The sequence below is a fragment of the Chelonoidis abingdonii genome, chromosome 15, assembly GCF_003597395.2.
Source record: "Chelonoidis abingdonii isolate Lonesome George chromosome 15, CheloAbing_2.0, whole genome shotgun sequence".
Taxonomy (NCBI): domain Eukaryota; kingdom Metazoa; phylum Chordata; order Testudines; family Testudinidae; genus Chelonoidis; species Chelonoidis abingdonii.
Genome location: NC_133783.1, coordinates 7,996,662 through 8,019,739, shown reverse-complemented (window position 1 = coordinate 8,019,739; position 23,078 = coordinate 7,996,662). Strand labels below are relative to the sequence as shown.

The window sequence follows — 23,078 nt, the reverse complement described above, 5'->3', positions numbered from 1 at the left end:
AAAGAAGAGATGATGCAAAGCCCTCAGAGACCTGAACGTTAATAAGAACTGCGCGAATTTAAAAATGAATCCACAGACATACCAAGCACAAGAGAAAATCAAGAAAGAACTTCATAAAACAAAAATAGTAAAAAGTTTAAGAACCTACTAAAAGCTTGTGGTAATCTAGCCATCAATCCAGACGACCAGTCCACATCCCTTCCCAACTGACTTGCGTTCCAAATTGGCTTACCTACCCCCAGCCACACCACTTGGGATACCGCTGCCACCAGATCAGAATAATCTAGGGCCCTGATCCCGCCCTTTTTCCTCTCGGGCCCAACCCCCCTTAGGGACACCCAGATCCCAATCCCTTAATCAAAAACAGGGAAATAACCCCTTCCCTTCCTCCAGTCTGCCCCGCTAACCGTGTGACCAAGAACCAGCTCTGCTCCTAGACAAGGAAGCAAAATACCCACACTGGCCGCACCCCACCTGCCCAGGAACCAGGGAAAACGTAACCACCAAGAACAAGAGATCTCGTCTCTTCCCCCGTACGCTCCCTGGACCAAAAGGAAAAGCCCCACAGCCTGCCCTATGCTCCCTAGGAAAGAAACTTTCACCAAGTTAAAAAGAAAAATTTAAGAAAAAAAGAAAAAAAATATAAAACATCACTTGCATTAAGAAACAATACAGCTCTGCTATAAAAATTAAAAACGTCCAGATTAAAAAAGCCCAATTAAACCACACAACAAATAACAACAGTAAAGAACCCCAAATACCACATAGCAATCTTGCGGTTCTGGTATTACAGATTGAGAAAAGTATTCGAAAGAATAGAAAAACTTGTCTCATAACTAAAAAACAACAAAGACCCCGATATACAAATCCCCCCTGACTAAAACAACCAGCCTGGAGGTCCCGCATTTCGTACCCTCTTCAATGAAAGAAAGCTAACCCTTACCTACTACCATTATGACAGCGCCGCCCAACACCGACAGGAAGAAACACTAATTTCACCAAAATTAAACTAAACAGAGAACCACGACAGCACATAGAAAAAAACATCAAAGTACAAGACTCAGCAGTCAGGAAATTTAACATATCTGAACCTCACGGAAGGCATCACACACTTGAAAGCTCCTGAAAGTCCGAATAACGAAATCAAAAAATGAGAGCTAGACTCCACCAAGAAGTTCTTGGTTGCCTTGGCTTAGAAACGCACTAAGCGCAGCAGGTCATTTGTAAGCTGAAGCCTGCCGCCCAAAACCGATGCGAGCTTTCAGGCGACACAATCAAGTATCCTTTCACTGATACTGACCAGCTGATTCCCTCTCCGAATTCTGCTAAACCACACAGAAATTCGACCTTCCATCCTGCCATAAGAATGCTCCTATAACCACGCTCAAGCACGGGACTAGAAGGTTCAAGCTGGGCCCGTAGCACAGTCAACGTGAGCAGTCGCCCTTAAAGTTGGTAAAGGCTCCCTGACACCATCATCCTTTAACTGAGTGCTGGGCATTTCAAGCCCCAAGGCAGCATTTTGCGTAAGTTGACACGCCTAAAACCGCCAACCTAAGAAAATTGACCTGTCTTTGACTTGGACAGGCCACTTTGGAAGCCCCCACCTCGCCGAGGGGTTATGTACCTTCGACCGCACCTAGATCCCAGAACACCGTTTGCCGTATTGGACACTTTAATGGCCTTAAACAGTTAACCTCTGCCCTGAGTACGCAAAGACCTTTCCAGTGTCTAAGGTGCGGCACAGATACAAAAAATGCCAATCACGAGGTAGGCAACTGCAATTCCCAGTCCTCGAAGTAACTACTAAACGCATCTGGAAAGTGGCATTCCGCACCCAAAGAACACGTTAAATCATAGACCCCTGCAGGGGACGAAACTGCGACCTTCTTGGGCAGTCATCAGCTACTGGCCTAACCATCCTTTAAGTCAGGGTAAAAGAACGGGCACGTCCCAACTGCCAAAGCTCACGGTCGCGGGCATTGGAAGTTCTGAACGAGTACCGCATTACTTACACCACACCAAAACGTATTCCCATCGTTGGGTACCAGAACACCCGAACCCATGCACTGTAGATGAGCGATAACCCATCGTAGCAGTCGGACTCCCCGCGTAAGCACCTTGCGTGGGGGAAGCCAACCGGTGGTTTCTAATGGGACATACTTGTCGATGAGTGTATGCCAGTCACCTGGAGTCTGAAACAAGTGCATAAGTGGTGCACACTCCTGGATGTTCCGCTGCAGACGTTCCAGGGTTAAGTCCATCCTCTTCACCCGCGCCTCTGCCTAGGCAAGTAAGGCCCCATCGAGCCACTCTGCGGCTCTGCTCCCTGACCGTAAACTGAACAAAGACCCTTAAAGTCTCGTAAAAAACGGCTGAGAAAAACAATGGTACAGCTTTTGTTTAGGAGAATCGAAAATCAAGAGATAAACACTCCCAAGGCGCTCTTGACTGGAAGCCCCCCAGATTTCCATCTAGACCCTGTTTGCGCCTTAAGACCAAACCTGGTCCCCTCTCGAAGGAACGGTCGGTAGTTATTCGACAGTTTCCCCTAGTACCTGTAGGTTTCTTACAAAGGGCTAGAGAATGGCGGAGGTGGTGTAAGGTTCTCACAAAAATCCAGAATTGTTAGACCTGGCAAGGTAAAACACCTCCCATGGTGCCACCAAACGAAAGCCCCGCGTTACTTCAGCCAGACCACTAACAAAGGTGAGAACCCTCAACGATGCGTGAAGCCGCGAAGCAAAGAGCACTGCGCAATACAGGTCCCACAGAATCATAACATTAACGGACAATGGCCCCCAATGTTATAAAACTCCACGAGGCCCATTGGGATTGGGGCAACCAAGTGATCACCCCAATGTCCCACAGGTCCCCGAGTGCCTGCAAAATTAAGATCGAATCGAAGATACGAGGCAACCGACCTGTGAAAATTCGGTATAGGGCCGCACAACGCTAGCCTGTGTAAACCAAGCCACTGGGCGTCTGCCACTGTAAGCAAAGTCCACAAGTCAGTAACTACGTCCTGGTGTCTTGCTCGAAAAGGACCCAAAACCACAGCACCGCTAAAATGGACCTCAATTATGGGATGGCTGAGAGGGGCCCTTCGGCCAGACTTGAGCTCCGACTCGGCACAGCTCACAAGACTGACAACCGGCAACTCCTGCCCATCCCCTCCCAGTAGAAAACTCCCCAACCTGCTTGGTTCTGTTCACCCCACATGACCCTGGGATAGCATGCTATAGCTCAGAGACTTCCCCTGTTAGTGGAACCACCAACCGCTTTATGCCCTTATGCTCCACCAGAAAAAACCCTGTATAAAATCCTTGGTCATAACAAACCGATCGTCAAGAGCTGAGAGCCGTGGTCGCTTCCTCCGCCGCCAAGCCGAAGTAATCATCTCGCCGCCAGCTGAACTGTTCCCCTGAACTGGGGACCCCAGTCCTTCCTCAGACTGGAACTTGGCTTGCCCTCGAATGATTAATGATGTTTGAGTCGGCGTGCACCTGGTGTATTTCCGCTCGCCTGCCTCTGATGGGGTTTGTTGGCTCGCCATTAAGCTCGTTCCCTCTGCATGGGTTTAAGTGTGTGCGCTGCTTTGCGTGCGTTCCAGTTCCGGCGGGACTGGTTTGGCGTTCACCGGACATGATCCCGGTCACTAGCCCAGCTGGTCTCTGACACAGAAACGATTCCTTGACGGCTCAAGGAAAGAATTCTGGAACTTGTCTGTGCTGCGTGTAACCAGCCTCTCTCTGGACTTAACTAGTGGCCAAGTCTTCCCCATAGCATCGGGAGATAATTCATAGACGCAAAAGTCCCATTCCGACAGCCTGACGAGCACATTTTCAAGGCTGACAAGTCCTACAAGCTGTAAACTGAGGGTAAATGTCACTTGGCCCTGTTAGATGTGGATCCGACTAAGGATTGGGTAGCGACACTTGTGCCCGCCTCCACCGAACCTCTGTCCGCCCATCTCAGCTTCCCTGCCCAAGGATTAGAGACTGGGCCTGGCTGCCTGGCGGTTGCAATACTGCACCGGTGGATTACGCAAGTTGCCTGGATATCCATTCATACATTGATAGCAATTTTCCAGATAACTGGCCGGGGGATTGAAGAAAGCACTGAACTGTAGTGGAAGGATAAGTCTCGCTCTTTTTTGTAGGGTTGGGTTTGGGGGGTTCCCTCATGTTAGGTATGCGGGGTGGCTCCTGGGTCACTCCCCTTTACAGAACACCCGCACGCCACCATTTGGCTCCAATCTCCCCCCTCGTGAGAGTTGGTTTGGCCATCATGAGTACCCTCGTTATTCCTCAGAACACCAACCAAAATCCTGTCTGTTTAGCTGATTGTTGTTTAATCTCTGCGCCATCATATAGGTGCGCAACTCAAAGTTTGAACCGGTCCTGAACCAGGCTCGCCAACTTCCCAACGTAAAGCGTGTCGGAAAAGACCCCTCTGGTCCACTTGTTCGAACCGCCACGGCGGAAATCCGGGGTATCCCCCACGATCCTGGTTGAAAACATTTAAATCAAATTCATTTTCCTTGCAGTTAGCCGCCACATCGCCAAGGGTCCACTGATCGGACTCACTCTAACACGTACTGTTTTCAAGGATGTACCCAAGACAGACCCTTCGAAATTTTCTAAAAGAAGGTCGCCGGTCCTCAAACACCTCCTTAGCTGGAAATTCCTTGTCGTGGAACAACAACGGCGCGAGGGTAAGAATTTGGGGCCTGCTGCTAGCCCTCATTCCAAGCCTGCTTGAGCCCTCTTGGTAGCATCGCTCGTGAAGCCTCCTCTTCTTTTCTCGGAACCTGTGCTTCTTGATCCGCCTTTTTGGGCTTCTGGACCCGGATAGCCTCTGCACTTGTCGGCCTTAAAGTAGTCCAGCGTCCCTATTTATTTCGTCTGGCTGTAGCCTGGGGCTCTTCCGTTTCTGCTCATCTTTGAACTCATTGTCTGGTGAGCCCCTGGTCTGTGTCTGAATGCTGCTTCTGCTGCTGAAGATTGTCCTAGCTCTGTGATTGGCAATGAACCAACCAAGCTACATTACCTGTAGTTTGCTGGCTGGGTACTAAGTTCATGTTTAACAAAAAAGAGTCCTCTGAAGACTGAAAAAAAAAATTGCAGAGCTGCACAAGCAAAGGAAAAAAAAATCAAAGCTGCTACAGAAGCAAAAATGAAGCAGAAAAACAAATCAACTCCTACCCGTAATAAACCACCGTCTTCCTGAAAGTAAGACAAGACAGCAAGAAAAGAAAAAAAAATTTCTTCGAAAACCATCCCCCTCCCTGAACGTGTGATGCTACAAGCCCTCCTAAAGAAGCAAGTCCAAACCAATGACTCTAGCCGCTTAATAGCCATTGATGTGAAATGCAACTGCGAAGAACAGCAGGGAAAAGAAAAAAATTTTAGCTCTCCCTTTAAAACCCAATTCCGCCTGCAAGCGTAGCAGGAAAAAAAATTAATGAGCTACTAGGATTATAACTTCCACCCGCGCAACAACACCAGGGTAACTAAGCTCCATCCAGACGGACTTTAGGGCCACCAGTCTCCTTCCCAAATCTGACTTTGCGTCCAAATTGGGGCTACGAAACTTCCCCAACTCACACCAGCTTGAAGCCGCTGCCACCAGTCAAGAATTAAATCTATGGGGCCTGATCCGCCCCATTTCTCCTCCTTGCCCCCCAACTCCCCTTGGTGTACACCCAGATTCCCAATCCCTAAGCTAAAAGCAGTGAAATAAACCCCTTCCCTTCTCCAACTTGCCCTGCGCTAACCGTGTACCCAAAAAACCAGCTTCTGCTTCGCAGGACAATGGAGATGCAAAATACCCACAGCTGGGCTCGCCCCCCCCCTTGCGCCAGAACCAGGAAAACTGTAACCGACCAAGACCAGAGAGAATCTATCGTCTCGTCCCCGCCAGTCGCTCTTTCCCTGGACCCAAAATAGGAAAATACCCCACACCTGGCTTTCCTGCCCCCTAGGAAGAAACTTTCACAGTAAAAAGAAAACTTAAGAAAAAGAAAAAAATAAAAACAATCATCGCATAAGAAACTAATACAGGCTCTGCTTAAAAGAAAAAAAAAAAACAGTCCTATTTAAAAGAATCCCAATTAAAACCAGCACAACAAATAACAAAGGTAAATACACCCCAAAGACCACAATAGCTGAAACTGCGGTTCCTGGACTTTACAGATAAAAAGATTAGGAAGAATAGAAAGAAACTTTCATCATACAAGAAAACAAACAAAGACCCCGAGTATACAAATTCCCGCCCCTGACTTTAAACAATCCAGTTCTCTGATTGGTCCTCTGGTCAGGTGTTCGGTTACCCTTTTCAGGTAAAAGAAACTTAACCCTTACCTTACCTATCCATTTATGACAGTCTTGTCTACACAGGAAATTATACCACTATAAACTCCCTGTGTGGACACTTACTCCACAGTAAGAATGCCTTTTTTCCTGTTTCGTGTGTGTCATGTTGGTATAATTATGCTTGTAAAATTAGGTTTTTCTTTCAATTCAGTCTGTCTACTAAATCTTAGTATCTCAATGGGGCTGAAATAGACAATACAAAGCCATTCAGTTTCCCTTAAACTTAAAGTAATCAATTCTATTGTTTTCAGATCTTCCATACTATCAAATATCAGTTTCCCAGTCATCTGGCCCAATCTGCTTAAAGTTTGTTTCTGGTTCTAAATATCTCATTAGAATCTTTGATTGGAGTTCAATTGTTGACGACGATACATCAGTTTAGGTGTCAAAATATTTGTTAATACAGAAACAGACCATTAAAGCCAATTTAAATAAAGTGCTTAAAAGCTTTGCAGAGAAACCTTGTTATTGGGATACCATTTCTAGACAGACATTAAGAGCATTTACTGTTATTTTAGGACAGGGACAATGAGGTCTGACATTCATCATAAGCGCTCAGGCTTAAGCTGTTATAAGAGAGCACTGTATTTCCCAAATCTAATGGCTGCAGCTTTCTAACAAAGTGACAAGTTAAAGTAAAACACTGAAGTTCTTGAAAGGGACAAAACATTAAAAATGAAAAGTTTAGTTCTGAAATTTGAAGTCAAAACAGTTAATGCTCAAATAAAATTTCTCTTCAACTGGCCAAAAAGTTTCTCAAGTCCGCCAACACTATTTTCACATGCATAGGAAACCATAGGGTGACTTGTATAGGTACAATCTCTGGTTGAAAGGAAACAGTATTACATTACTGTGGCTAGTAACTAACATACCCTAAATGACCAACAGCGCAAAAATATTTTCACTTAAGTACTGAATAATGGTTATGTGATTCCTGTAATCCAAGTCATAAAACACTGCCTTGACCACAGAGGGAATGAGTTCAGTTTCCAAAGACAAAGATGTTCTTTAGGAACTAATTGTCAATTTATCTGGGGTAAAGAGGTGCAGGGAGGAGAAGAACTTTGTTTCATAAGGCACTATGTCTGCTTGCTTTCTCAGAGGCCTATAGTCCAGAGATGGGCAAACTACAGCCCGCGGGCTACATCCGGCCCACAGGACCCTCCTGCCTGGTCCCTGAGCTGCTAGCCCCCGGCCCCTCCCACGCAGTTCTCCCTCCCACACAGTCTCAGCTCACTTCGCCACCAGCGCAATGCTCTGGGTGGTAGCGCAGCTGCAGAACCGCAGCCTGACCCTGTGCTGCGCAGTGGCGTGGCTGGCTCCAGACAGGCAGCATGGCTTCCGGTCCTGGTGCTCTGGGCAGCACAGCTGTAGCGCCACTAGCTACCGGTGTCCAGGCAGCACAGTAAGGGGCCAGGGAGCAGGGGATTGGATAGAAGGTAGGGGAGTTCAGGGTGGTGGTTGGAGGCAGGGGTGTGGATAGGGGTCGGGATGGTCAGAGGGTGGGGAACATGGGTATTGAATGGGGACGGGGTTCTGGGGAGCAGTCAGAAGGAGAGAGGGGTTGGATGGGGCGGCGAGGGGCAGAGGGTCTGGGAGTGGTGAGGAGTCCTGGGGCGGGGGGGACATCAGGAGGCAAGAAGCAGGGGGAGTGGCAGTCAAATGGTGGCGGGGGCCAGGCCATGCCTGGCTGTTTGGGGAGGCCCAACCTCCCCTAATCAGCCCTCCACACAATTTCAGAAACCTGATGTGGTCCGCAGGTCAAAAAGTTTGCCTGCTCGCTACAGTCATTAGAAGGGGCTAACAGAAAAGCTACAAAGCCCCACTGAAGTGCACACAATATGTCTTAGAGGAAAGCTACTGCGCACACTGTAATTTAAAAGAAAAACAGAACTGTAAAATGACATTGTGAGAATGTCTCTCTAGGCAAATTAAAACATGCTTTCAGGTGAAAAACTTTAAAGTCCAACGCCGCATTGCCTGGTTTTACAGCTATACTTTAGATGCATTTTCACTCCTCCTACCCTCTCCCGCCCCCCGCCCCAAGATAACAAAAGAACTTTACTTGGAAGTTTCAAAAGAGTACTGGTAAGGCAAAACACCACTGCATTATTCCATTAGTGAGAAAAAGATTCGTTTTGGAGCTGATTAAGTCATCTGACTAAAAAAAGTTAACCCTTTCAACTGTGTAGCATTCTCATCTATGTATTTGGTTAACTATACATCATACTTCACTACTCAGATTTTGGTGTGCTTGAAAATGGAAGAATTAGCTCTAAAGCATTATTCACTTCTGACTTTTTCTGGCAATATGTACTGCATTTAATACTGTAAGCCTGTATAAAAAAATCTTAATATTTCCATCAGAATTACATTTTAGTATAGAGTACCTTCAAGACTGAGTTCTAGAGGAATAGTGGTCACTGTACCTTTTCAGTACATCAGCCTTGAAAAAGCAATGTTCATATATCATTGCTTCAGTTTCTTGCAGCTGAAATAACATTCATCTTCTCTCCTCTACCCCTGGGATTCTGAGAATTTAACAAATTTAATAATGCCAGCATTTTAAAAGTCATATGTTTGAGTAATCTGGTTTCAGGCTGTACACATCAGGGACCAGATCCTGAATTGGTTTAACTCTGCATAGATTCACTGACTAATGGTGCTGTGCTATTTTATGCCACCTGAAGATCTACCCGTAGATACTCAGCAACCAAATACTCTAACAAAGGTAAGTTACTCTATAAATACCACTCTCTCCCCCAACACAGATGCATCTGCTAGTGTTTTAAATATTGGCAACTAGTTTGCATTGTGACATTAATATAGACTTCTTCACCTACATGCAGTTTACAGTTATCTAGTCATAACAGATACAAAGGGACAAAGTTAAACGGAGATTTTCAAAGACAGAAAGGGAACTAGGCAATCGAGTCTCATGACCTTCAAAGGGAGCCGGGCACCTAACTGCCCTATGCCTCTGAAAGCTTCTCTTCAGTATTAGGTACCATTTTATATCTACATCAGCACAACGTATGCAAAATGACCTTCAACAATGGGATATCCAACTGTTAAAATTCCAACGAGCACAGCTTGTTTTGTCTGCTTGCTATAGTAAAAGATCTTCACTGAAATTATTACTTCCCCCCGCATCAATGCACAGTATTATGCAATATTATGAAGCAACAGATTCTGCTACAACAAGCAAACCAGGTCTAAGGTTTTTCTTAGTGCATCAGAAGTAGTACATATTATTAGAGTAGATATCAAAACTATAAAGACATAAAAAAAACCTATCAATTGTTTTACAACCATAAACTCATTTGCAATTATTCATGGCGTATGATGACATTCTGTGCAGATGATTGAGAAATGCGTAAGTTATTAAATAAGCTTTTACAGTACCTTCTATGAAATCATTTTCATTATAGAGCGGTTTCTCTCCTATTCCTTCATCATCATCATCTTGGCCATCTTCTTCATCTGGATTATTGATTACCTCTAGGCCAGCCTCAATAACTTCCACCAACTCATCTCGCTTATCCTTTCTAACAGGTTTCTCCTCTGGGTGTCGAGTGAGTCCCATCTCTAACTGGAACACTTTCATGGAGGTAAAGCTTTCAAAAGGAATTACACCATATTCACTAGGTAGCTTGGCCCCGATGCTCACCTCAGCCTTGTCAATTTGGGAATGAAGAAACTCTAGGAGATCATTGGATGCTTGTTCTTTGGTGCCTTGATAGCCTATGCCATTGACTCTTGGGCTCTTTTTTTCCTGCAGCAATTTCAGCTTATCACTCATTTCCTGAAGCTCTTGTTTTAGCTGAGCAATCTGACGCTTCAGACTAGTAGCCCGGGTTTGATAGTGTTCCTCTTGTTCCTGTAGAAGAGCTTGGTAATATTCTTTACCCAAGTTCTCCCCTACAGCGCCAGGCAGAGATCCATTGCCATCTGTTTGTGGAGCACACTCAAGCAGGTACATGAACAACATTAAACTGAATAGTAAGGCAAGACCCACCAGTAGCCAACGGGTCCTGGCTTGAAATATTAAACCCCTTCTGGGCATTCTTATAAGATTTCGGGTCCCCCACCAAAAAGCTGGTTTTCTTTTTCATACCTTTCCAAGAGCATCCCCACAAAGACTTAAAAAGGGAATGAAACCATGATTATTTTTTTTAAACTGTCACATCAAAGTTATGTCAGCCAAAAAAACCAAAAACTTTCAGCACGTGTCTTAATCATTTGACATTGCAGAGACAAAGTCTAAAGTCACTGTAACTTCCATGATGAAAAGGAAAAATGTAATCTATGCCATCAGATACAATTCCCATAATATTCTGGCGACTGGACCAAAACACGACAAACATTGTGAATCCTTGCTGACTCTTTTCCTGTTTTTTTGTTGTTTTTTTATTTGTTTTTCTTAAAAGCAAGAATTAAGGTTTTCAGTTTAAAGTTCTTCTCAGTGAAGAAACCTGGCAAATACTAGGATTGGTAGGCTTTTGGTGCACAGCTTTTTTGCACACACTCATTTATACACTGCAGGAGCAATCTAAACCTCAGTAACAGTAGTTTTCATTGGACAGTTTGATATTTTCCTCTGGCGCTTGATAATTGAGTATTTTATTCCACTTCCCCCCTTCTTTGGGCTTCTGTGGTTTGAGTCAGCAATACCAAAGCAGAACCTAAAATTAAACGGAAGGTGCATATTAGAACTACAAAACAGCCAGGCAGCTGGAAAACATATGAAGGAAATATTAACATCCAAAGATGTAGACATGATAGATTACAAGTTTTTTTGGTTTTTTTTTTTAGTTGTAAAATCTCCTAGTTCTTTCCACTGTGTTACACATGAATGATTTCTTTCTTATGGAACTGTCTGGAGCATACTAATAGGAACAGCTGAATAAAAGTTAACTTTTTCAAGCAGAAAAGTTAAAAGAATTCTTTTCCAGTCCTCCTGTGTCATGTCTGAAGAGCTTCCCTAATCATTATGGTTGGTTTTTTCTGAAAATAGTACGAAAAATTAGGACTGTCAATTAATTGCTGTTAACTCACACAATTAACTCAAAAAAATTAATCGTGATTAATCCTGTTAAACAATAGAATACTATTAAAATTTATTAAATTTTGGATGTTTTTCTACATTTTTGTATATTATATTCTGTGTTGTAATTGAAATCCAAGTATATATTTTTTATTACAAATATTTGCACTGTAAAAATGATAAACAAAAAAAATAGTATTTTCAGTTCAACTCATACAATGTGTAGTGCAAACTGTGGTGAAAGTGCAACTTATGTAACACAAAAATTCTACATTTATAACTGCTTTTTTATTACGTAACTCAAAAACAGAACAATGTAGAACTTCAGAACCTATAAATCCACTGAGCCCTACTTGTTCAGCCAATCGCTAAGACAAAGTTTGTTTACATTTACAGGAGATAATGCTGCCCTCTTCTTGTTTACAATGTTATCAGAAAGTGAGAACAGGCATTTGCATAGCACTTTTGTAACTGGCATAGCAAGATATTTACATGCCAAATATGGTAAACATTGGTATGCCCCTTCATGCTTTGGCCACGCTTCCATGCTGATGGCACTCATTAAAAAAATAATGTGTTAATTAAATTTGTGATTGAACTCCTTGGAGGAGAATTGTATGTCCTCTGCTCTGCTTCACCTGCATTCTGCCATATATTTCATGTTTTAGCCGTCTCGGGAGATGACCCAGCACATGTTCATTTCAAGAACATTTTCATTGCAGAATTCACAAAACACAAAGATGATACCAATGTGAGATTTCTAAAAATAGCTACAGCACTGGATCCAAGGTTTAAGAATCTAAAGTGCCTTCCAAAATCTGAAATGAATGAGGTGTGGGGCATGCTTTCAGAAGACTTAAAAGAGCAGGACTCTGATGCAAAAGCTACAGAACCTGAATCACTCCAAAAAAAAATTTACATATTGTATATATATTCTGCTGGTGGCATCTGAGATGATGAAAATTAATATGCATCAGTCTGCACTGCTTTGGATTATTATAGAGGAGAACCCATCATAAGCATGGATGCATGTCCCCTCAAATGGTGGTTGAAGCATGAAGGGACATATGACTCTTTAGCACATCTGGCACGTAAATATCTTGCGATGTGGGCTACAACAGCGCCATGAGAATGTTTGTTCTCAATGTCAGGTAACACTGTAAACAAGAAATGTGTTTGAGTGATTGGCTGAACAAGTAGTACTGAGTGGACTTGCAGGCTGTAAAATTTTACATTGTTTTACTTTTGAATGCAGTTTCTTTTGTACATAATTCTACATTTGTAAATTCAACTTTCATGATAAAGAGATTTTACTACAGTACTTGTATTAAGTGAACTGAAAAATACTCTGCTTTTTTACAGTGCAAATACTTGAAATCAAAATATAAAGTGAGCACTGTACATTATGTATTGTGTTGTAATTGAAAAATATATCTGAAAATGTAGAAAATATAAAAATATTTAAATAAATGGTATTCTATTGTTTAACAGTGACATCATGCAATTAATCGTAATTTTTTTTTAGTCACTTGACAGCCCTACTAAAAACTTTAACTATTTAAGGTAACCTCACTGCTCAAATGTAACTTGCATTTCTGATTACCTTTATTTGCATCAAATATCCTTTGAGACACCATTTATTTATCAACGTACTCAAGTCCCAAAGATCTCAAAGTTCAAGTTAAACAAATATAGTTTCTCGGGCAAGGTCTAATGAAATAGTTCTGGGTTTTTGGCCACGTAAAGAGGCATTACATTCAATTCAATGGCATCTTTTTGTCTGTAATGAGATAGATTTTGAATGCCACAATTGATCGGTCCAACAATTCAGAGCATATTCAAGCCATCCGTGGGCACAACCACACTGATTTTGGTGCAAATCAGACTACTGGAAAAGCCTGATTCGCAGGAATATCACGGCCCAGAGACTACCCGATACTGCAGGCAGAGAAATCTCTCTGCAACCTATGTATAACAGGGGCAGCAACTTGGCTCGCTGAGTGAGGAGACTGTCTGTACCCCAGACTAACAGAAATAAGAAAGCATTAGGGGGAGACTTTGTAGTGTGGTGAAGGGCAGTAGTGGTGGGGAAGACAGGGACCCAGAGAGGACTGGGAGTGAGTGGTGATGATGGGGAATGCAAGAACCCAGAGAAGAGTAGGGGAAGGGGAAAGAGGAGGAACATAGAGCACACAGATCCAAGCATAAGGGGAAGGGGATGGACTATTCTCCAAGCTCTTGGGGTGGTAGTGGGGGACATAATCAGGATCAGTGATATTGGGGATGGAGACAGAGCCCATGATATGAGGAAGGAAATGGGAGGAGTTGGTGGTGGGTGCAATAGAGAAGTCTAGGAGGGTGGCGGCACACAGGGAGCTTGGGGGAGGGGTGAAGGACTGCAAGAAGCATGCTCACAGCCTATGGAAGCTACATAGTGCATACATCTTTACTGGCAAATCTTTAAGCTTATTAATTTACTTGTGCTCTTTCTTATCTACAAGTGCAATTTGTATTCATATGAATAGGCTTTATGCATTCCCCAACTGACTCAGATTTATTCTTGCCCAATACTTCAGCTATTATTTTGATAGCACCCACAACAGTGTGCTAGACACTCCATAGAATACCGAGACACAAGAGTGTGGCCCAAATAACACTGTGTTTCAACACAAAATGAATAGGTAAACATTAAGGAAAAAAGCCAGCAACAAGTAGTAAAATATTCCAACTTCTGAGTGAGTTGCACACACAGGTTCCATGACATTTGCTAGGAGGTTTTTTTTGTTTTTTTTTGGGCCATGGTGTGGGTAGCTTGGGCAGTCAACATTTCTTTGGGGGAAGAGAACTAGGGTTTAGAGACCTTTTGTACAAAATGGGCGAGGAGGGACTTTGAAGAGAATGTGAATGCAGAAAAGACCAGGTGAAGGAGAGAATTCAAGATGGCGGGAGAAAAGGGCACAGAGGAACAGGAGGGAGAAATGATGCATGGAAGAAGCCACTGGCAAGAGTGAAGAATGTGAAGGGATTGTCATCTGTGGTGTAGGATGAAGTAAAGGGAACAAGTGGGAACCAGAAGATGACAGAGAAAGAGAGAACAAGTTAGGTTGTGAAGGATTTTAAAAGCAATGTCAAGCAAAGAGAACGGAAAGAAATAGATTTTTGAGATGTATTGGAAAGAATACACCAGCAGGATACAGCATTTGAGGAGGGAGGGGGGACTGAAGCAACAGGGAGGAAAGGAAAGAAGTAAACAATGGAAGCATCTTTTAATACTGAGGGACAGGAAGGAGAGTGGAATAGCAAACAGTGAGTAAAAGGAGGAGAGGGAAGAGTCTGAGAAGAGAAGGCATTCAGTGTTTAACATGTTAAGTTTACATTGGCAGCACAACATCCCAGAAGAGATAGAGAATCAACCAGACTCTGATGGAGAGAGAGTAGGTAGAAAGGCAGATCTGCAAAGTCTTTGCATGTAGGCAGCAAATGAAATATGACTAAATATGATCAGATGGGGACAAATTAAAGAAAGGCAGAAAAGGGCCAATTACACCGTCACCATGACTGGGAAACCAAAACAAACTTGTTCTGAAATGAACATTGGAATTGATTCTTCCACATATAAGCGATGGATTCTCTTTAATGAACAGTGTCCCAAAAGATACACTCAAACACAATGCAGCCAAAGAGTATTTTCATCATACTGGGTTAGGATAAAAGGGGCAAAACACAAGGGTGATGATGTGCCAGGAGTCTACTACAGGCCACCTAACCAGGTGGAAGAGGTGGATGAAGCCTTTTTTTTTAAACAACTAACAAAATCATCCAAAGCCCAAGATTTGGTGGTGGTGAGGGACTTCAACTATCCAGATATATGTTGGGAAAATAACACCACGGGGCACAGACTATCCAGTAAGTTCCTGGACTGCATTGCAGACAACTTTTATTTTCAGAAACGGGTTGAGAAAGCTAACTAGGTGGGGAAAGTCTTTCTATGACTTGATTTAACAAATAAGGGGAGGGCACTCATTGAGATTTGAAGAAATAGAATGGAAAGCTTGGGTGAAAGTGATCATGAAATCATAGAGTCTGCAATCTATTAGGAAGGGTAGAAGGAAGTACGAGCAAAAATAGAAGACGAATGAAATTTCAGGAAAGGCGGAATTTTGGTAAGGCTCAAGAGGAGCTGACAGGTAAGGTCCACATGGGAAATCAAAAGAATTGAGGGGAAAACAACTGAGGAAAGTTGGCAATTTTTTCAAAGGGACACGATTCAAGGCCCAACAAACCAAGCTGGGTAGGAAGATTGATAGAAAACGTGGCAAAAAGACACCTTGGCTGTAACCACAATAGATCTGCATGGCCTAAAAATAAAAAGGAGTCATATAAAAAATGGAAACTAGGTCAGATTTACGAAAGGAGAATATAGCGCAAACAACAACGGGAATGCATGGGGCAAGATAGAAAGGGCAAAGGCACAAAAATGAGCTGAAACTAGCTATGGGAATGATAAGGGAACAAGAAAGACTGTTTTATCCAATACATTAGAAGCAATGAGGAAGACCAAGGACAAGGGAGGACCACCACGCTTGCAGCTGAGGCAGGGAGAAACAGTAACAGGAAACTTGTTTTTTAAGATGGCTAAAGAGGATCTAAGTGACTTCTCCTTTGTTTCGGTCTTCATGAGAAGTCTGAAGAATGTCTACACATGTGAAATTGCTTATGGAGGGGTAGGTTAGAAAGAGTAATAAATAAAAAAAGAGCAATGTTAAAAAAATCACTTGAAGAAAGTTAGATGCCTGCAAGTCACAGGGCCCGATGAAAATGGCAAATCCTAGAATTACTCAAGGAAGTTAAGAGAGGAGGTATCATGAAGCCTCTCTCTAGCTAGTTATCTCTGGAAGTCTATGGGGAGAGGAATTCCACAAAGACGGAAAAGGGCAAAATATAGTGCCGCATCTCTACCAAATAAAGGGAAATAAAAAACAAACCCAGGAAACTAGCAGACCAGTTAGTTTAACTTCTGTGCCCAGGAAGATAACGGAGTAAAGTAATTAAAGAAATTCAAACCTGCAACACTGGTAAGGTGGTAAGTGATAGGGATAGCCAGCAATGGATTTGTAAAAGAAACAAATTGTGTCAAACCAAATCTGGATGCGCTTTCCTTGATAGGATCAGCGAGTCTTGTGGATTAAGGGACGCAGGTGGGATTGTGGTATACATAGACTTTAGTAAAGCGCATTCGATACCAGTCTCGCATGATATCCTCAATCGATAAAGCTAGGCAAATACAATGTTAGAGGTGGGCACATGATAAGTGGGTGCAATAACTGGCTGGGATAACCGTACTCAGAGAGTAGGTTATTAAATGCTCCCCATCACCTGCTGGGAGAGTGGAGTTTCCGCCAGGGGCTCTGTTTTGGGGACCAGCTCGTTCAAACATCTTAACATCCACGGACTTAGTATGCTGGCATAGAAAGTGACGCTTATTTTAAGTTTGCCCGACGATACGCAAACTGGGAGGGATTTGCAACTGTTTTGGGAGGACTCGGGTCAAAATCAAAAATGATGCGGATAAGATTGGAGAAATGGTCGGGCAAGTAAACCGGTATGAAGTTCAATAAAGACAATAATGCGAAAGTGGCCCACTTGAGGAAGGAACAATCAAGTTCAACACATACAAGAAATGGGGAAGTAGACTGGGGGTCTCGGAAAGGAGTACGGCAGAAAGATCTAGGGTCATAGTGGACCGCTAAGCTAAAATTATGAGTCAACTGTTGATACTGTGCAAAAGAGCAAACGTTGATTCTGGGCATGCTTAACAGCTGTGTTGTAAACAAGAACACGGAGAAGTCATTCTTCCGCTCTAGATTCTGTCTGCGCTGGTAGCGCCTCAACTGAGTAATTGGTGCATTTCAAGAAGATGTGGAGAACCTGGGGAGAGGGGTCCAAGAACAATGAGCCAACAAGAAATGATTTAAATGTTCTTGAGAACATGATTATTAAGGAAGGCTTGAAAGAATTGTTTATTTAGTTTGGAAAGAAGAAGACTGAGAGGGACATGATAGCCGTTCCAGGTATGCTAAAGGTGTTCATCAAGGAGGAGGGCAGAAAACTTGTCCCTAGCCCTCTTAATGATAGAACAAGAAGCAATGGGCGTTTAAACCTGCGCAGCGAGATTTAGGTTTGGGACATTAGAAACAGTCAGGGTGTAGTTTAAAGCCAACCTGGAAATAATTGCCTAGGGAGGTTGTGGAATCTCCATGTCTGGAGATATTTAAGAGTAGGTTAGATAAATGTCGATCAGGGATGGTCTAGACAGTATTTGGTCCTGCCATGAGGGCAGGGGACTGGACTCGATGACCTCTCGAGGTCTCTTCCAGTCCTAGAGTCTATGAATACTATTAAGATTACAAGAGGGAAAAAAACCCAAAAAACAGAACAAATAGGAAATAAAAGTGAGTATGTATTAACTCAGCTACTAAGGCAAGTAAATTATTGTTCATACTTTTGAAAAGCACTCTTGCAAAAAATAAAGGAAAAACTTACTATATCATAAGTTATGGACATCCATTTTTTGGAATCTTGGGCTGACTGTCTTGGAGGCATTCAAGTATGCCGCAATCTGCGCAAGAATCAGGCATTCCTCCTTTGTTCTTCCTTTTAATTTTCGCAAGACTTTTCCACCCTCTATCTTTGGAGAAGAGAGAGAGAGAGACAGACAAAATTTGAGCACATCGGTCATCCCAATGGGTCTGACCTCCTTTCTCTGGGCATACATGAGTTCTAGGAGCTCCCCACAATTCTCATCATGTGTTCAAAAGATTCTATCCCAAGTAAGCCTCTTCCTTACTGCAGGGATCTAGAAAGACAAATGTTAGGACTTTCAATTCAAGACTTGCGTCTTCTAAGAGCATTAAAAGAGTTCTTAGTCCTGTTTTCAGATAGCAACCTCAGGGATCCTCCACATCACCAAAAAAGGGCTATTAACTGCACTTCTCTCGACCACACTGTGAAACTGTTCTCTTGGGCACTTAAGTGAAAATTCACCTGAGAACCCAGACTTGAATATCAATTTAGTTTTATTATGTAAATAATTAAAAGAAAAGATTGCAGGGGGGAAATGGTTACACCATGACCCACAATTTTGGCATCTGCCAGAGATGCAGTCTTCCCAAACTCTCACCAATCAAGTCTTTATGCCACACCACATCCTGCACATGTTTGATGTTGTCATAAATAGATAGCTAAGGATTAATGTTTCTTTCACCTGTAAAGGGTTAACAAAGGGAACCAAACACCTGACCAGAGGACCAATCAGGAAACCGGATTTTTCAAAGCTCAGGGACGGAAGTTGTTTGGGTCTGTGTCTTTTGTCTGGCTCTCAGCTATGATTGGGGGTCTTTCTAAACTTCAAGCATTTCTAATCGTTTCTGTTTTCCAGTTGTAAGTTACAGTATAATGACAATAGGTTTTTATTGTTTTTGTATTGACGTGTGTGTTGCTGGAATGTTTTAAATCGTATCTCCTTTTGAATAAGGCTGTGTTATTCATTTTTTCTTTTAAGCAATGATCCTGTATTATTGTCACCTTGATACAGAGATATTTTATGTCTTTTTTTTCTTTTTTATATAAAGCTTTTCTTTTAAACACTGTTGAGTTTTTTCCTCTGGTTAGGCTAATGGAAACGAAGGAGGGGGAAATCTCTTTGTGGTTAGCTGACTAGGTAGTGAATCTCAGTGCCTCTGGTGAGGGGGAGAGACTCTTAATCTCTCTGGGGTTGTGTTTCAAGGAACTGAAGCGGGAAAATCTGGGGGAGGTAAAGAGGGGGAAGGGAAGTGGGTTATTTCCCTTTGTTGTAGACTCAGGGCATCTGAGTCTTGGGGGTTCCCCAGGGAAGGTTTTGGGGAGACCAGAGTGAGCCAAACACTGGAAATTTTGGCGGTGGCAGCGATATCAGATCTAAGCTGGTAATTAAGCTTAGAGGGTTCATGCTAGCTTCTCAGGTTATGAACGCTAAGGTTCAAATCTGAGTAGGAAGCTACGACAGATGTACAGTGGCAATAACTATTAAGTCAATATTTATCCAACCCTACCACACAGATCCCATACTATTTCTCTGTTGCTACAATATCAAGTAAACCTGTTCTCAGATGATACTTTGTGGCAAGTGTCATGCACTGATAAAATAGGCATCTAGGTACACTGTTATGCCTATTCCCAAATGTGATAAGTATGGCTGAAAGATTAAGTGACTTGCCCAAGGGCACAAAGTTAGAACCAGAGCCAAAGCCTGGAATTCTTCTGTCTCAATTCTGTGCACAGACCAAACTTCTAACTACACATAATATCACCTGGGATTTCAAATATGCCTGTTGTACACTCTCTACTAGAGCATCGCGCCACCCAGAGTTTCAAGTAAGAGACTACAGCCCCCTGATTGTGCACGTGCTGAACTTCATGCACAGGAGTGGTCTGATTTAAGCATACATGTATATGAGTAGTCCTGTAGTTACCCACTTCCTGTTGCCAGAATCAATGTCTAACAATATTTAACTAAGGAACAAACTAGAGGAGTTGAAGGAAGACCTGAACAAGATGAATCAAAGGCAAAAGCTATCTAATACAGACATTTTTTGAATGTGTCAGTACTGAACAATTTAATACAAAATATATAAACATCTATAACAAAGTAATTTTAAGTAATTAGACCCAGTATGTCCTTAAGAAGGGGAAATGAATGAAAAATGTCTAGAACATTTTAATAAAATATTACATAAATACAACCACATTTCCATAAAATGGATTAATACCAGATGTGTCCTCAAACTACTGACCAGGGTCCAGATGTGGTCAGTCAACGCAGAAAGAAAAAGCCAGTCTGCAGTGCAAAACCAGGACATGGAGTGATTTAACAGTGACATCCAATCTTTATTTAGTAGAAAATTATATTGATTTTATAAATGATCCTTTTCCATTTTCTTCTGAATTTTACAGCAAAGCAAGCATTGGAAACACATCATTTGCTGGCTAATGAATTTTAGGTTTCCTTAAAGCATAAGTATTGTGTACAGAAAGGCATTAGTTCAGTGGAAGCTGCACACACCTGAACCTGGCAAAACTGGCGCACACAGGCTTAGACTATTTACAACAAGTAAAGATCAGGCTGTAGTGGAGTCAAAACAGATTCAGCAATGCCAATCCTGAATCTCCTTCATTATACTAGTGGCTTTCCCATCCAGAACTGTGACTATCGCAGCAATGGCAGCATTTCATGATCTTTGAGTCATAGGCAGAGTGCCAATAATTCAGTCAACATAGCAATCAGTTTTGGGGTACTGAAAGGGGCTGGAGGAACAATAATTCTTCTCCAGGAAAAAAAATGAAGAGTCTAAATCCCACAACCTGTGGGATTTGGGGTACAGAGGTTTATGTTTGCACTTCTGTCTTCTGAAGCATTTATACGAGTATATAAGCGGGGAAAGAAAGTAATACTACAAACATTAGGCATCATTTTCAATCTAGGAATGAAAACTTTAATCTTTAAAAGGAAAGTGATGAGAACATCTAGGTTATTGTTATGGCTTTGGGGAAAATGAGGAAGTTACAGAAGTGCCTCAAGGGCAAGGGAGAGAGTCAAGTCACTGGCAATTACAAGAGGGTCACAGGGTTAATGGGCTGAACCAACTGTCATTGGATATTGGCAAATAGCTGAAGCTGTCAACTGAGGGAGGCTGAGTCAGTCATTTAGTGTCTAGCTTAAAATGGGATAACATTTGCAACTCGCTATAAAATCCTTTGATAAAGTGTGATCTATAAACAGCCTTGCAAGGATTAGGCATTTAATCAGCAAATGTCAATTTCACTCGCACAAACTGAAAAAATATTTCCATCAATGATAATCAAAACTAACAGACAGGCAAAGTTAGACAAACGCTACCTAAGCAATCAGAGTTTGATTTAAGGATATTTACTTTGTATATTTTGCCATGTGAGGTTGACAAATGGTGTTTTAACAGCTAACTCAAAAGCATTAACTTTCTGAATCACAACAAATGTCAGTAATTTGACTGATGCCCCCCATAATGTCCTACAATTACGGAAGTTTTAAAAAGAAAAAAGTTTAAAAATAAACATATATATTATCCATCAAAATTACCAACAAAATAAAAATTGTATTCTGCTAAGCTCTTAAGATAGACTTGAAATAGCTAGTAGCGAACTCATCATTGTTAAGTAGGAAAGGATGGCCCAGGAGCTAGAGCACTAGCCGGGGCCTCTGTAGACTTGGGTTCAACTCCCTGTTCTGTGGAAGACTCCCGGTCTGATCTTGGGGCAAGTCACTTGGTGTCTCTGTGCCTCAGTTCCCCCATTTCTCTAGGATAGTTGTACTTCCCTGGCTCACAGAGGTGAGGAGAGGGAAAAATACAATAGAAAGATTGTGAGGTATACAGATAGGACAGTAATGGGTGAAATAAAAGTATGATTGGTTGAACTATTTGTGAAGGAAGCTTCTATTTATTGTGGCCATATATATATATATATATATATATATATATATATTACATATGACAATGGTCAGCATTGTTCATGTGAATAGCTAACACAAACCCACCTGCAGTGTACAAGTACAAGTGCTGCATATTCTTCAGCCACATCCACTGGCACCTCCTCTCTGTTTTATGAAGCACTCTGGTAAGAAGTACCACTACAGTTGCAACAATAAGCATTAAGACTGCACCACATTGGTCTATAAAGGAAACTTCACCTGTATTCCTTAGTCAGATGCCTCCACTCAATTCTTTCCCCTCTAATCTGTTTCCCACCTCCTCCTCAATGCCACATGACCATGAGAAACAATACAATTCTCAGGTTGCTACTAGGAGGTAAAGGCTTTTGCCAAGACATAGGTCTTACATCCATCATATGTTGCTGCCATTTAAATGCATCCTTACCCTATTTATATGTGATGTGAAAAGCCACATCTAATTATGCCCCTATAAATGCCAATGTTAACAGGCAACTTTTCCATTACTATTGCGCCTCTCCTTAAAAAAGGAGAAATTACATGCAACATATCAGGTTGCACAGTTAAAGTGAAGAGGCAGAAAATATAAACATTTTTGTTTCTACAGCAATGCCAACTCAGCCATATTGGACATGGTGTACTTTTTAAATGGTATACATTTAAATTTGCAGATTTAATAGACTATAAAATACTATCTATTTGCAGAGTTGCCAAACTAATGTCACTGTAAGAATCTCACCTTTTAAATATACTGCCTTTAAAAAGAATTTTGTACTGGATAAAAGACTAGAAAGGTTTACTAGACACCTACTAGTCACAGGACTAACAGATAGCCAGAAACTCGAACTTTGCATCACGTCTTTTCATTCTCATTCCACTGCTCCTTTAGAATCTTGTCCCATTGTAAAGGACTGAAAGAGATTGTGGAGTCTTTCTCCTCATCTGCCTGAATGAGCTAAAGGATTGAGTTTATCATCACTACTACTGCTCACAACTTTCTCTGGCAGCAACAGCAGAGGTAAGCATGTTGCTCATCTTGCTTCCTCTCCCCACAAAAAAGGAGGAAAAGAGAGATCAACAAGTGGGATCCTTTGAAGTCCTGTCCCACCGAGGGATAAAGATTTGGAGAACT

General features: G+C 42.2%; 1 protein-coding gene across 4 annotated transcripts in view; it reads right to left on the bottom strand.

The window, feature by feature from the left end:
• The window catches only part of CSGALNACT2 (chondroitin sulfate N-acetylgalactosaminyltransferase 2), a 66,349-nt gene that overhangs the window by 23,785 nt on the left and 19,486 nt on the right, over positions 1-23,078 (bottom strand). For 3 of the 4 annotated variants that reach the window (XM_032786362.2, XM_075072696.1, XM_032786367.2), the window contains 2 exons: positions 17,968-18,112; positions 9,783-11,062 (listed from right to left, as the gene is read on the bottom strand). In XM_032786362.2, the coding sequence (XP_032642253.1) occupies positions 9,783-10,443 (661 nt within the window). In that variant the 5' untranslated portion in view covers positions 10,444-11,062; positions 17,968-18,112. The remainder of the gene's footprint in view (positions 1-9,782; positions 11,063-17,967; positions 18,113-23,078) is intronic. The other variant, XM_075072697.1, reaches the window with a different exon arrangement.